The sequence below is a fragment of the Microtus ochrogaster genome, linkage group LG2, assembly GCF_000317375.1.
Source record: "Microtus ochrogaster isolate Prairie Vole_2 linkage group LG2, MicOch1.0, whole genome shotgun sequence".
Classification (NCBI taxonomy): domain Eukaryota; kingdom Metazoa; phylum Chordata; class Mammalia; order Rodentia; family Cricetidae; genus Microtus; species Microtus ochrogaster.
In genome coordinates, this window is record NC_022028.1 from 6,467,792 (window position 1) to 6,483,616 (window position 15,825).

The window sequence follows — 15,825 nt, forward strand, 5'->3', positions numbered from 1 at the left end:
CCTGTCTCTACTTCCCAGCCATAGGGTTACTAATGTACGTGGCTCTATACCCCACTTACACGAGTACTAACATCCATGACTGTGGCAATCACTTCAGTGATGGCGCCATCTCACCAGCCTCTGATCGGTCGTTCTTTCTTAGCATCCTCAAAAATTAATTGTATGTGTTCTCAATGGTTATTTTAACTGCTTTTGTTATGACATATAACTTCTTCCCATGGTCCCTTCTTCCTTTGCTCATATGTTGTTGGCTTATTTATTATTTGCATTTATATTTTGCTCGTTTCTTTTGATGTGTGAGGACAGATACTGAAACATTGTCTTTCGTTTTCTTTCTAAGCTTAAAGAAGCATACAGAGGAATCCATGGTTTTGAGTCAGTTCAGGTCACGCAATTTCGGTAAGTCGCATCTGGTCTAAGGGCTGCTCTAGAATTTGGCACTGCTCCTGAGAATGCCCAGTGGTATTCCTGCTGGTCCTGACAGAATTGTGAAATCAATGCTAGGGAGATAGCTTAGTCTGTAAGTGTATACCTTTGCATGCCTGAGGTCTAAATTCTGTTAATTATTAGATTCCCAGTTACTGGGCTGCTCTGCCACCATGCAATACACCAAATCAAATCGAATTAGTAAATCCAGATTTAATAAACAGGGCAATGCAAAGCAGAGCACTCCCAGGTGACTCCCAGGAAGGCAGGAAAAGAGGACCTGGGAGCTCACATGGCTGATCTATGGGCCGGGTCTTAAATAGCTGGTAGCCATGGTCCCAGGTATCTCCCGGGGAGGGGCCACCAATGGTGGACCTCGTGGAATGGGCCTCCACCCCACGGGAGATGCCAAACAAAGACTGATCCCAGAGCCCACATAATAATGCCTTGCATGGTAGCACTCACATGCAATCCCAGTGTTGGGGAGGCAGAGACAGGAGAATCCAGGGTTCACATGAAATCCCAGTGCTGGGGAGGCAGAGACAGGAGAATCCAGGGTTCACATGAAATCCCAGTGCTGTGGAGGTAGAGACAGGGGACTCCAGGGGCTCACTGGATAGCTAGACTCACCTAATTCATGAGATCCAGGCCAGTGAGAGATCCTGTCTCAAAAGAAGTAGACAGCATTCCTAGTGACTACCTAGGTTTTCCTCTGGTCCCCACACGCAAGTACACACATGCACGCACACGTACACATGTTGTATACTCATGCATAGAAGAACACACACATTAAAAAATTGTAAACACGTGGGCATAAGGTAGAAGCTTGAGAGGAAGGGGGACATCACAGTGCCCAGGTTCAGGAAGGGGTGAGGGGCGGCATGGGGAAGGTGGGGGTAGAGAGATGAGCATTTTCCTATGACATAGGACATGCTGTTGTGTAATCTGGAGTCAAGATGGGAACCTGGGATAAAATACCCTTCTGTGCAGGTATCAAGTATGGACTGTGGTTCAAAACTCAGAAGTCACTGTCTACAGCAAATAAAGGTGTATTTGGTAAATTAGCCTTTTGTTTATGATTCAATGAAGAGTTATTTGGGGCTGAGTATGTGTGCATTGGTCGCCTGCTGGAGGAAGTAGCTTAGTGATCCAAGGGCTTGACTCATTATTTTTTTCATGGTTAACTTCAAACCAGTCATGGGAAATTTTCAACAACACCTGCTAATATACATTCTTAGTCTATAAAGTCATTTAGAAAGTCCCACAGGAATAATTTAAAAAAAAAAATCTAACCCAGAGAAGAACCCAGTTTCTCTTTTCTCATATTGAATCTGTATAATGGATCTTTTTATTTCCTTCTCTTTTTTTTTTTTTGCCTTTTCTGTCTGTGTACTACTAGATGAAACTGAGATTTAACTCCAGTAATTTTACATTCAAACCCTGAAAACAACAGCCAGGTGTGCTACCGCATGACTACAATCCTAGTGCTTGTGAAGTGGAGGCAGGAGGATTGCCATTACTTCATAACTGACCTAGAGTACAACATGAGTTCAAGGTTAGCCTGGGTTACACAGGGAGATCCTGCTTCAAGACAAAAACATACAAACAATAGGTAAGAAAGTAGGTGGAAAGCGTACAGGGTGGGCCGTATCCAAGCAGAAGGGTCAAGAGTTTGTCCTTTGAGGCTTCAGAAGTTCTTGCCAAATCCTAATATCCTCACCTGGCTTCTCTTTGTGTCTCCCTTCTTTTATCTTTAAAATTTGGGTAGCCAGGGTTCTAAAGAGATGGCTCAGCGGTAAAGAATACACACTGGTCTATAGGACTTGACTTTGGTTCCCAGAGCCCACATCAGTTGGTTCCCAGCCACCTGTAACTCCACCTCCAGAGGTATCTCAAGGCCTGTTCTGGCCTCCCTGGCACCTACATTCATGTGTGCACACACCCCCTCATCCACATCCACATAATAAGAATAAATAAAATAAATATTTTTAAAATTTGTATTTTAAACCTAAGTGTTTTAAAAATAATTATCTTTTTTAAAGTCAGAAAATAAAATATTGAAAGAGAGGTAACTGGGCATGGTGGCTCACACCTGTAATCTCAGCACTTAGGAATCCGAAGCAGGAGGATTGCATCAAGTATCAAGCCAGCCTGGGTTCCACAGTGAATTCCAGGCCAGCCTGGCCTATACAGGGAGACCTCAAAACACTAAACGAGAGTGAAGGCACCACTGTACTGACCTCAAGGACTAACCACGAGGCTCATTTCATCATCACGTGTGCTCTCGCGTGCCATCCGTGGCTTCAGACACTGTCTGGGCGCTGCGGTTCCCACTTTGCCACTGTCTCAAATTCTGAACTCTGAATATCAGTCACCAGCTTGACATTTCTGCTTGCTCTTCCAGTGGGCGTGTCAAACACACGTCCACCCTGCACCCCAGCCCACCCTCTCCTGTCCGGCCATCTTCTTGCCTGTCCTTCCAGTTGCTGACTCAAACCTTGAGCCATGCTCTGCTCACTTCCTGAGATGTAAGGAATGCACCGTGCTGTGTGCAGATCGTCAATGTACATTTCGTCAGCTTTGACCTGTTGCCACAGCCTGTCCCGCCCCAATGGATGGTTTCCAGTACTTCCCACTTCTCCAGTACTTTTATAGCCAATCTCCATGGTTACTGACCCACTCTCCATGAAAGGTCGCCACTGGGTCTGATTTCTACTTCCCTCGGCTAGTTTAACATGCCCCGGAATGTCACATAAGTGAAAGGTCAGGGGTTTTGTTTGTTTTTGTTTATCAACCTGGCGTCTACCATTCAGCATGAAGTCCGTTCAGTTCATTCCTGTTTGGCTCAGTAACCGAATCACCACTTTCTTATTGCCCAGTAGGATTCTACTGTGTAAAAACACTAATTTTGTTCCCATTCTGTGAAATTATCTTTTTTTGTATTCATTTATTTTTTTACATCCTGACCAGTCTCCCCTCCCTCTTCTCTTCCCAGTCCCACCTTCCATCTCCCCTTTTCCTCCCCATCCATTCTTTCTCCCTTTCTCTTCAGAAAAGGGCAGGCCTCCCATGGCTATCAACCTGCCAAGCATAGCAAGATGCCGTGAGACTAGGTACCTCTTCTCCTATTAAGGCTGGACGAGGCACCCTGGAAGGAGGAAAGGGTCCCCAGTGCAGGCAATTGAGTCAGAAACAGCCCCTGTTCCGTGTGAGGAGTCGCACAAGAAAACCAAGCGACCCAACTGTAACGTACCTGCAGAGTACCTTATACAACTGTAACATACATGCAGAGTACCTTGGGGTCAGTTTAGTCTCTGTGAGCCTCCATGAGCCCAGGTTAGTTGGTTCTGTGGGTGTTCTTGTGATGCCCTTGACCCCTCTGGCCTGTGAAGTTATTTCTAACTGGTTTCTTTCTTGTACATCCCACATCTGCTTTCCTAGCAAGTCTGCCAGATATAACCTCAATCTAGATGTTTCTACACAAATGGCTATCCAACTAGTACAAGCCAAAGTGCCGCTTTCTTAGCTCAACCTTCTGCTTTCTTTATTGACTTCCTTCAGCTGGTTTCCATACATTACTTCCTACCTCTCTCTCTCTCTCATATTGGACTAGCCACTCTAGTCTGTAACTCTGTCAAACTCTGCCTGTCCCAGAGCTTTCGCAGATACTTACATGCTTCTCATCACGTATCTTCTTGTTATCTATGCTGACTGGTTTCCTGTCAACTTGACAGCAGTTGGAGACAAATTTAGGAAGAGGGATTTTTCAATTGAGAAAATATATCTGTAAGATTTGCCTGTACACAAGCCTACGGTTCATTTTCTTGATTACAGATTGATGTAGAAACCAGCCCATTGTGGGTGGTGCCATGCCTGGGCAGGTGGTCCTAGGTGTTATAAGGTGGAGGCTGAGCAAGCAATGGGGAACACGTCAGTAAGCCCCTTTCCTCCATGGCTTCTGCTTCAGTTCCTGCCTCCAGATTCCTGTCCTGTTTCAGTTCTTGCCCTGATTTCCCTCAGTGATAGACTGTCACCTGGGAGAGTAAGCAAAAGAAACCCTTTCCTCCCCAAGTTGCTTTCGGTCATGGTGTTTTATCACAGCAGTAATGACCCTGAGACATCATCTTAAAGGCTTGTTTCAAAAACCAGGGATTTTTTTCCACAGAGAAACCATCTCCACCCAGCCTGTATATAGTGTGAGGCATTTTCTTCCCCTTCTATGCTTGTCCCTGTCTACATTATAACATTAAACATTTCAAAATGACTATGGGCATTTGTATGTACATGTGCAAAGATACATACAGGTATGCGCATAAATGCAGATAAATATATGTACATGTGCATGCATGGATAGAAATGCATGTGTGCGTTTGTATGTGTATGCATACAAGCGTGTGAGGGTGTATGTGGGGGGGGGCCTGTTGTTTCTTTCTTAGCTCCATGGACACACATAGAAACTCTTCTTGCTTTATTCCTGTGCACTCCACAGTATGCAGTCACACATTTGCCCTGAGAGACTAAATGCAGAGACAGTGAATCTCTTCTTTCTCCTCCCTCCTCACTGCAGAGAGGGAAGCATCATTGTGGGCTATGAAGTAACTGGCTCCAGTAGCACAGCTGAGCTCCTGTCTGCCCTGGAGCAGGTGGCAGAAGAGGCACTGGTGGCCCTGAAAAGACAGTTCTCGGTTGAAGACGGCTCCTTCCGAGTGTTCGGGAAAGGTAAAGCCGGTTCAGTTTTTCGCTAGTCATGCGTGCTGTCTTCGGACTGCAGATGCCTAGTTCCAAGAGAATCACTCTAAAACCCACTTCCAGCAAAAACTGGCAGCCTGCCCCCCGCCCCCACACGACTCAACCCCAGCTGACTCTCCATAGTTACTAATTGGAGATCTGAGCATCTCAGATAAACATCTTGGAACACTGACCTCACTACAGGCTGTGATAGGTGTGACTCAGCACCGCTTTGCCGGTACACACAATGAAAAAGCCTCGGAGCTAAGAGTGGTTTTAAATTCATCATTCAAAACCAGGGGAAAATGCACATACCCTCCTCTCTCTACGTGTTTAAAAAGTACCGTCTTAGTTCATTTCCTCTTGCTGAGGTAAAATACCTTGACGAAAGCAACTTAGGGGAGCTAGGGTTTATTTGCCTCATAATTCCAGGTTATAGTTCAACTTTGCGGGAAAGTCGAGGCAGCAGGAACTGAAAAAGCTAGTCCCGGTCACATCAAAGTCCAAGATCCAGCCCATAAAATGGTGACACATTCAGAGTGAGTCCTCTTAGCTCGGCTAAGAAATTCCATGGCAAACCTACCCCTTCACCATCCCAATCTAGATAAGCCCTCCCTGAGACTTCCCTTCCAGGTAATTGTACCTATGTCTAGTCAATGTTGATGATTAAAACAATGCATCACGCATTTTCTCCCTTCCCTCCCCTCCCCTTCCCTCTCCTCCCCTCCCCTCCCCTCCTCTTTCCTCCTCTCCCTTCCCTCCCCTTTCCTCCTCCTTCCCTGTCCCCTCTTCTATTTCTTGGGAAGAGAGTCTCTCTCTCTCTCTCTCTGTAGCCCAAACTGGCTTCCAATTCTCAAGCCCCCACCCCAGCCTTCTGATTCCCGGGATTATAGGTGTGCACCAGTATGCCGAATATTTTTTTTAAAAATTAATCAGACTTAGAATAATCAAGCACATTTATGGGATAATAAGTACTATTTTGAGAGCTACTGACATTGTGTTATGATGTAATTAGCACGTCTATCACATCAAACATTTACAATTTCCTTGCAATGCAAACAGTCAACAAATGCTTTCCCGCTATTTTGATAGGCAGTGCACTGCAGCCCCTGAAAAGTAGGATTCTTGTGACTTGTGGCGTAATGGATGAATCTAGACGACATTAGGTTAAATGCAATAAACCAGACACAGAAAGGTCCATACTGTCTGACTTCACTCCTGTACGGAGTCCAAAAGAATCTGTTGGTCTCACAGAAGCCAAGAAATGGCATGGGGTCCTCAGAGGTTGTAGGGAGGAGGCAAAGGGGTGAGGAATGGAGGGGTGGGTCTACAAGAACTATAAGATGCTGATCAGGAGGTGTGCAGCTAGCGATAAATGTTGGGTATTCATTTTACTTTTGAAGTTTATCCTTAGGAGTCTTCAGTCATAGCATCTGTCAACATCTGTCAATATGTTCACCCAGCAAATACTATCTGATATGTCAGACACAAAACAGAAAACTGGAGAAATCAAAATTCTAGGCCTTGAAAACCTGGCTTCCAATAATGCCATCTCCTGGTGCCAGCCGTAGGAGAATATACTATTAAGGGTATATGGCAGTTTTGAAATAGGTAAATGGCAGAAAGGATCACGTACTGGTGACAATCACCCATCTTCCAGTTGCATTATTACTCTTTGTTCTAGCAAAGATTATCAAGTATTTTCTCCCTCCCACACATGCTTGTGTGAACAGCATGTGTATGTATGCAAGTACGCTTGCATGTGTATGGGCACAAGTGTGTGTGGGCGCATGTGTTGCACATGGAGACCCAAGGGTGATGTTTGGTGTCTTCTTCAGTTGCTTTTCACCTTGTTTACCAGGCACGATCTCTTACAATGTGGAGCTCATAGTTTCCAGCTAGTGTGGCTGGCCAGACGGATCTGGGAATTCCTTCCTTATGTCTCTCGAATGCCGATAGGACTGAACATAGGTGGGCTGCCACACCCACTTGACTTCCCTGTGAGCTCTGAGGCTCTGAACTCTTGACGCACATGCTTGCAAAGCAGGTGCTCAACACATTGAGCCGTCTCCCCTGCCTCCTAGGATTTTCTCAAGGGACTGCATCTGTCCTTGTTTTCATGTAGCACTAACTGGTCAACAACCCAATAAGAACAACATTTCTGGCATTGGTCAGATACCCGGAAGAAGGAGCCATCCTCTAACAAGAGGCATGAGGAAGAAAGGGGAATAAGGATGGACATCAGCAATGCACCTGTACTTCCACATTTTCCCGGGTTTTAAATCTGCAAATATAGCTTCGAAATCGCTTAAACCCTTCAATTTTGTTGTTGTTGTTGAGTACTAGAATGTTCTGGAGTCATTTCTTCCTGTGTCGGTTATTTTCCAGCCCCGTGTAACAGCGTCTCCTTTGGATTCGGGTCTGAGGATGATGAATATACTCTACCTTGTAGCAGCGGCTTCCTCGGAAACATCACCATCAGGTGTCAGCACTCTGGGTGGCAGGTCACCAAGGAGTACTGCGTGCTCTCTCAGCTGGCAGAACTGAAGAAGGTGACACCTTTTTAGGAACTTGGCAGTTTGACTTTCACAGTGGGCATCACCCAGAGAGTGTGGCTAGGTAGAGAGTCAGATGTGGCTGCTTATATCTTTAGGCAGAGTGCAAAAACATGCGGGCTCTGCCGGGCCTTGAACCAGGGCTTGTGAGCGTGGCAGGCAGAGCCAGAAAATGCCTGAGTTGGTGGTTTTGTCTTAGTAGGGTGAAGTCCCTCAAGGCTGACAGATATGATAGATGTTAAAACATCAACTAAGCTATCTAGACTTGGAAATCCAAGAGGCCTTGGAATTGAAGGTTAGGGGGAAGCTTGAGTCAGAGCAATATACTTAATGTAAGCGAGATTGTACAAATATTTCCTCTTGGAATAGTGAGTAGGTTGGATGGAAGGGAGACCCATACAACAGGCTTTGCATTTAAACATAAATATAAATATAATATAAATGTAAATGTAAGTATTCAGGAAGCAAATGACCGTGGTCCATCTGTATATTATCTGTTCAATAATAGTGAACTAGAAACAGGGTTGTTCATTCCTCTCCTGATGCTGTGGCTTCCATTCTAGCTTTTTATAGAGAGAGAGAGAGAGAGAGAGAGAGAGAGAGAGAGAGAGAGAGAGAGAGAGAGAGAGAGAGAGAAAGAAAAAGAAAAGAGAAAGAAAAAAAGATCAGGAACAAAAGAACTGAAACCACAGGGAAACATGTCTTCTAGACTGGCTCAGACATTGCTCTTGTAGCGGACCTCCATTTTGGGTAGCACTTCCATTCCAGCTAGCATCCTTCCTCCCACAATAGAGAATACCAAAGAGGGCTAACTGTCAAAGCATCCTGGAGCAGCTGCCAGTCCCTTCCGCTCTCTGTGTTCCTCATCTATAAACTAAGAGCAGTTGGCAGTCCCTTCCGCTCTCTGTGTTCCTTATCTATAAACTAAGAGCAGTTGGCCACTGAAGTCTAGTCTTGCCCTGTCCTTCCTTGCCCCAGTTCTGAACACGGTAATAGTTAGAACTTATTGATCCTTGATGTGCGTGCCCACTGAGAGTGGTACAGGCAGCTGAGATGTACAAGGAGGTTGGGTGGGATCTGGGATCCTGGTCAACTTGTCCTGATGGAAGCAAACACTCCTGCTTGCTACTCTTTCAGTTATCCTAGCAAAACAGAAGTAGACAGGCCTGGAAGGAAGAGGTGACACTCTAAACCCAGCAACACAGTGGGGATTGACTGTGTCCAGTAGTCATATTGGCATATGTGCCCATCTCTCTGCATACTCTGTACAGAAAGCATAGGATTAGCCCTGGCAGAGCTTGGTACTGGCAGTACCACTTTTAACTGAATACTCCACTCCTTGCCAAGTCACCAAATCTCAATCATTATCCATCTTCTTATTATTGAGATGGTGATACATTCGAAAATTTTTTTCAGAGTTTTTTTTCATGACTCAGCATCCTTAGAACTAAAATATCATTAATAACACTACTTCCTCCAAAGAGTGTTTAAGAGGCTCAATCAACAAATTCCTATTAGGCATTATTAAGAATTTGGCCTAGGGTCTAAAACATGGGAGTCCCTGAACCACAGCCATTTTTTTTTTGTTGCCGCTACTGTAGAGTTACCTGCTGATACACTGCGCTGTTTGCTCTGTAGCCAAGATGTCTGATTTAAATCTAATGATGTACAAGCATTTCTGGGTTCTCCCCTAGAGCATCATCTTTCTTTCTTCTAAGAATTTCAGTATGTTGTCAAGCAATGTCACAGAGGCAGATGTGTCATCTTTGGTACAAAACCTTTCTGCCATCGTTCAGCAAAGCCCGTCCACCACGGCTGGGACTCTGGCTTCTGTGGTGTCACTCCTGAGGGGCGTGTCATCCCTGTCGCTGAAGAACTCTTTAACAGTGTCTAATTTGACCCTGCAGGTACGACATTTCTACACTATTTATTTAGCATATTTTGAGGCCGGGTCTTACAATGTAGCTTTGGCTGGCCTGACATAAAATACACAGGTCAGGCTAGCCTCGAACTCCTGGAAAGCATCCTGGTTTCGCCTTCCAAGTGCTAGGATTGTAGGCCTATTCCACTACACCCAAGTGGAAGGTCTTATTTCAAATGCTACTTCATGTAGGAAGTGAGCCTGCATGATGGAGAAACTCAAGAACAACAGGGAAGTCATGTAGCAGTCCCCATGTGAGTCTCTTTGGCGTTTCCACAGTATGCAGTGAACTCAGGATCAACAGACTCAATTCAGATCTGCCCATGAACAGGCTGCTTGGGAAGGTTCAGGCTTAGCGGGCATTAATATTTGATTTCTTCCCTCCCCAGATCCCATAGTAGGGATTGAACCTAGGGCCCAATATTTGCTACACCCCCAGTTCTTGACATATGCAATCTATAGTTTTTCCCTGTGACTGTGAGCCACCATGTGGTTGCTGGGAATTGAACTCAGGACCTCCAGGAAGAGAGGCAATGCTCTTAACCTCTGAGCCATCTCTCCAGCCCTCCCTGTGACTGTGAATTCTGACCTTAACAGTGTACAATTTAAGAACTTCTTTCTCTTGGCTGATTTAGTTTAGATATTTAAATTACAATGACATGATGATATTTGGTCACCATAAGAATGGCTGTGCAACTAATTTGTTTTGTCCAATAGAGTCTCACTGGGGTTACAAACCACACTTAAGGGTGAGCCCCATGTGCTTACAGGTTCTTTGAGTATATATTATGGTCTCCCATTTTGCATTTTTGTGAGATTTCTGTGTGTGTGCGCGAATGTGTGTACATCCATGTCCTTATACGTTTTGTATGCTTTTTCTTTGTTTTTTTGTTTGTTTTGTCTTAGTCTGGATTATTTGTTTTTATTTTATCTTACTTTATCTTATTGTTATTATTTTAGATGCTTGTTTGTTTTCTGATGAGAGAGAGAGAAAAGGGGTGTGGATTTGGGGGAAAGTGGAGATGGGGGAAACTGGGAGGGAAAGGCAACAGAATGTTTTATAAAAAATTGATTTTCAGTAAAAAAAATAGAAAAAGAGAAAAAGAGAATGGCAGTGCAAGGCCTAATGGCACAGAACTGTAATTCCAGCCCTTGAGAGGCTGAAGCAGGAGGATTGTGGATTTGAGACCCAATATGAGTAAGGGCTCTCAGAGACTGAGTCAGCTCCCCAGACAACAATTCAACACTGCGCTGTTTTTGAGGCTCTCTGTTGATATGCTGAAACAGTAAACAACACCAACAACCCAGGAATTAAAATCTGAGCATCCATACCATGAATTTACAAACCTCTCCCCGTTTTTTTTAAGATTGAAAATAGATGTTTTCATACACTGTGTCTTGATTGGAGCCCTTTCCTCCTCTGCTCTAACCAGTTCTTCCCACCTCTCCTCCCGTCCGGATTCTCCCTCTTTTGGGCTCTCATCAGAAAAGAATGGGGCTCTCAGGGACAGTAGTAAAATAAAGTACAATGTGATAAGACAAAGGCATATTCTAACGTTAGCAAAAGAAGCAAAGTGGGGGAGCTGTTGGAAGTCATGCGTCTGTCTTTGTGCTGTAGCGTGTTTACCGGGGCAGTCGTCTCTCCCCATGTAGCATGTTCACCAGTGCAAGTATCTCTCCCCATGTAGCGTGTTCACCAGGGCGGTCATCTCTCCCCATGTAGCATGTTCACCAGGACAGTCGTCTCTCCACATGTAACATGTTCACCAGGACAGTCGTCTCTCCCCATGTAGTATATTAACCAGTGAAAGCATCTCTCCCCATGTAGCGTGGTCACCAGGGCGGCTGTCTCTCCACATGTAGCGTGTTCACCTCTCCTCCCTCCATCTCAGGAATAAAGGAAAGTGTGTAGTGTACAATGCTTGTTCCTCCATGCTGAAGAAAAGTCCTACTGTGATTGCAGATTACTTGGGTGACTACTCTGGACCCAACTTTAAAAAGTCATTTTATTTATTGTGTGTTGGGGGCCGTACACCATGTGTATGGAGACCAGAGGACCACCTGTGGGAGTCGGTGTTCTCCTTTAATCCTGTGGGTCCTGGGAATTGAACTCAGGTCACCAGGATTGACAGCCGACAGACACCCTACCCGCTGAGGTATCTATCACATTGACCCAAGTTTCTTTACCCAAGCACTTCTACTGTATTGGGTGACAGAGCTGATGTAATTCTTGAATTTTACTGTGGTCCTCAACCCGCCAATTCTATGACCATTTCCCCTTAATAAGAGCGGCCGTCCACTCTCAGCTCTCCAGTCTTGGGAGACCTAAACTGACTTGGACTCTCATGTTTCAGAATGTCATCAACATAGCCGATCACATCCTGGATTCGGCCTCCATAGCTAACTGGACGATTTTATCCCAAGAAGACAGGAGCACCAGCTCCCAGCTGCTGGAGGCTCTGGAGATCACCAGCATTCTCGTACCTTCCAGTAATCTGCCTCTTCATTTTTCTCGAACATTCATCGACTGGAAAGGGATTCCAGTGACCCAGATACAAAGCACACAGGGTTACAACTACCAGATTGAAATGAGACAGCAAAATGCCTCTCAGCCCATCCAAGGTCACGTGCTTATCAAACCAGAGCAATTCAGGAAACCTCCTCCAAAGACCATTATCAGCATGACCTCATTGACCTTTGGGAGCATTCTACCCACCACCCACAGTGGAAGTGCACAGATCAACGGGCCTGTGATATCCACTCTTATCCAAAACTATTCCATCAATGAAATTTTCCTGAATCTTTCCAAGATAAAGGGAAACCTGAGCCAACCTCATTGTGTGTTTTGGGATTATAGTCACTTGCAGTGGAGCGATGCAGGCTGCCAGCTAGTTAATGAAACTGCAGACACAGTCCTGTGCCGATGTACTCACCTGACGGCCTTCTCCATGCTTATGTCACCCCTTGTCCCCTCCTCGGTTGTCCCTGTGGTGAAATGGATCACGTACATAGGATTGGGCATCTCCATTGCAAGCCTAATCTTATGCCTGATCATCGAGTTTCTGTTTTGGAAGCAAACCAAGAAAAGCCAAACCTCATACACGCGCCACGTTTGCTTGGTGAACACCGCCCTGTCGCTCTTAATTGCTGATGTCTGGTTTATCGTTGCTGCCATTGTGGACCCCACCGCCAGCGCTTCTGGCGTCTGTGTAGCTGCAGTGTTCTTCACCCACTTCTTCTACCTTGCTTTGTTCTTCTGGATGCTCGCCCTCGGCATCCTGCTGGCTTACCGCATCGTCTTCGTGTTCCATCACATGGCTATGCCCACCATGATGGCTATAGGGTTCTGCCTGGGCTATGGGTGCCCTCTCCTTATATCCACCATCACCATTGCAGTCGCCCAGCCTAGCAACAGCTACCGAAGGAACAACGTGTGTTGGCTTAACTGGTCGGACGAGAGCAAACCTCTCTTGGCATTCGCTGTTCCTGCGTTGACTATTGTGGCTCTGAACTTGGCTGTGGTGCTGCTGGTCCTTAGGAAACTCTGGAGGCCAGCGGTTGGAGACAGACTGAGTCGGGACGACAAGGTCATCGCCATCCGCATGGGAAAGAGCCTCCTCGTTCTGACCCCACTGCTAGGGATCACCTGGGGCTTCGGGATAGGAACGATGGTGGATAGCCAGAACCTGGCTTGGCACGTTCTTTTTGCTTTACTCAATGCTTTCCAGGTAAGAACAATAAGAATGTTGTATTATGCATTCCTACGTAATAGGCTTTCTGTAGCCCAATAATAGGTTTCTCTGATGATGCAGCAAGCCAGATCAAGTTGAATTGAAAAAGGAAAAGAACAGGTTCATTTGAGCAAAGCAACTCTTGAGTGAGTTTTCCAGTCCCAGAAATAGAGGCAGGAGAAGTCACACGTGTGAACTAAAGCAGTCTGTAGGTGCGGGGTGATGGCATGTCCATCACAAGCTGAGCTTGTGCCCAATGGTCAAAACTGAGTGCTTTAGTTGGGGACTTGGGTAGCTTCAGGGGAGGAGCAACCACCACCACCAGAAACGGGGGAACTGGGCTTTTGGTGCCTTTTCCTTGTTGGCAATTCTGTGAGAGGGTTGAGGCTTCTCAGACCATGCCGGTACAAGCTGGAAGTTCCAACCGAACACTGCCATATTCCTAGAGAGCTAGGGTTCGTGGATGGAGGTGATCTCATCTCCCCGGCTCTAACACAAAGTGCGTGGAAACAGAGACAAGACAAACCCATCCATTTCCCCAACAGTTCATGTCGTACCAAAGCAGCATTCCGAACTCTCCCAGTAACCCATGGCAGAGCTTAAATCTATTAGAGTTCACATACCTAATCTCTTGGGGTTGACTTGATCCTCATCCTCTCATAGAAATCTCTGACAAAGCAGAGAAAGAGTATGACTCATAAGTACCTGTTGGCCTTGACTGATAGCAAGTCAAGTCCCGAGAATTTAATAAACAGAGGCCAGCAACCCGACACCAACAGGCAGATTTTGCAAATGATATGTTCGTGGAACATAGCTATGTCCGTTAGTACACATAGGTTCTATGGCTCTTTTCTCACAATAGCAGAGGAACTGAAACAGATGGTACGTGTCTTCCAAAGCCCCTAAGACTTACAAGATAGTCTTTACCCCCCCCCCCTCCCAAAAAACAAACTAGCTGATCCATACTACTAAGGATGACATTTATATTCCATGGTCAGAGAGCGTTCAGAATAAATGCGAAAAATAATCCTTAGGTTTTGATATACTTGAAGACAGTCTCCAGCCATTTTATTGCAGGTAAGGTAGGACCACCTGGGACAATGACTCGGGGAAATGCTAGTCTTACTTTCAGGTTCTTTTCTCTCGTATATCAACTGTGTGCTCAATCTCCCCATCCCTCAGTTTCCTCAGCTGATGAGCAAGGACCACAGTTCTGCTTATAGAGCAATTTTGAGGATTAGGAGCGGTAAATCAGCAGCTGGCACAGTGCCGCAGACTCCGTAAATGCTTTGAGAGTTCCCTAGAGGTGATGCACCAGACAACACAGCAGTCCTCGTGCAGGCGGACTAGATGTAATCACGGAGAACATGCTCCCGATGGTGACAGGGCTTGAGAGCCCTAGGGAGAGCAGGCTTGGGAGTGGCGTGCTATTTGACAAGCACAGATGAAAGGTTCTCTGAAGGAGAGGAAGAAAGCTTTTGCTAAGACTTGATATGAGACATACTTGAAGAGCAGATTACTCAAAGAGACCTCGCTCCTCTTCTTGGGCATAGGGATGCTGAAGTGCAGTACCTGGTGCCATCACACGTATGTGATAAATGCTTACTAAATGCTTGGTCTAAAGAAAGACTAAGATAACGGCAATCATTGGGGCTTTGAATGACACCATGGGGAAAATAAGTTTCCACCGGAGTTTACACCTTCATTCATTCAATCCTTTGCACATTAACACACTCATGACAAAGCATCTGTGAGTACTCTGGGATGTGTCAATAGAGCTCACGCTATTCTTGCCTTCCAGAAACCTATAGTCCAGCAGGAGGGCAGAGAAGAAAGCAAGCTCACGCTGAGCATATAGTGCATACCTATAACCCTAGGGCTTACATGCCTGTAACCCAGGGGTAGAGGCAGAAGAATCACAACTTAGAGGCCAGCCTGGGCTACATAGTAAGTACCAGTCTAGCCTGGGTTATAGAATTTGGCCTTAACTTCAAAAGGAGAAAAAAAATTCAACATTAGAATATAAGGTGTCAAACAAGGTGATAAAATTGGGCCGTATAATATATAGATTACTTCTTGTCTGGAAAAGCAAACACAATATAATACATATGATTTACTCTTTGCTTTGGTTGTTAAAGGGATTTTTCATCTTCTGTTTTGGAATTCTCTTGGATAATAAGGTATGTGTATATTCATTTCTCCCTTCATTCAGTATTGCAGGCATATTTAAAAACTCCCCCTTCAGTTCCAAGGCCTTTGTCATATACATGATGGGTACTTAGGTAATAAATTCTATAATTTCACAAAAGGCAGAAACATCAAGGAGACAAAGGACATAAGCCATCCTTACTGATGAAGTATATAGATTCGTTCACAAGTAAAGTGAACATCACAGCAGAGAGAGAGAGAGAGAGAGAGAGAGAGAGAGAGAGAGAGAGAGAGAGAGAGAGAGGAGAGAGAGAGA

General features: G+C 45.3%; 1 protein-coding gene across 1 annotated transcript in view; it reads left to right on the forward strand.

Moving 5' to 3' along the window:
- Positions 1-15,825, forward strand: part of Adgrf1 (adhesion G protein-coupled receptor F1) — a 34,428-nt gene that overhangs the window by 9,366 nt on the left and 9,237 nt on the right. Inside the window, exons 6-11 of the mRNA XM_005359793.1 lie at positions 341-399; positions 4,994-5,145; positions 7,543-7,706; positions 9,428-9,616; positions 11,985-13,358; positions 15,500-15,541. Of these exons, the coding sequence (XP_005359850.1) occupies positions 341-399; positions 4,994-5,145; positions 7,543-7,706; positions 9,428-9,616; positions 11,985-13,358; positions 15,500-15,541 (1,980 nt within the window). The remainder of the gene's footprint in view (positions 1-340; positions 400-4,993; positions 5,146-7,542; positions 7,707-9,427; positions 9,617-11,984; positions 13,359-15,499; positions 15,542-15,825) is intronic.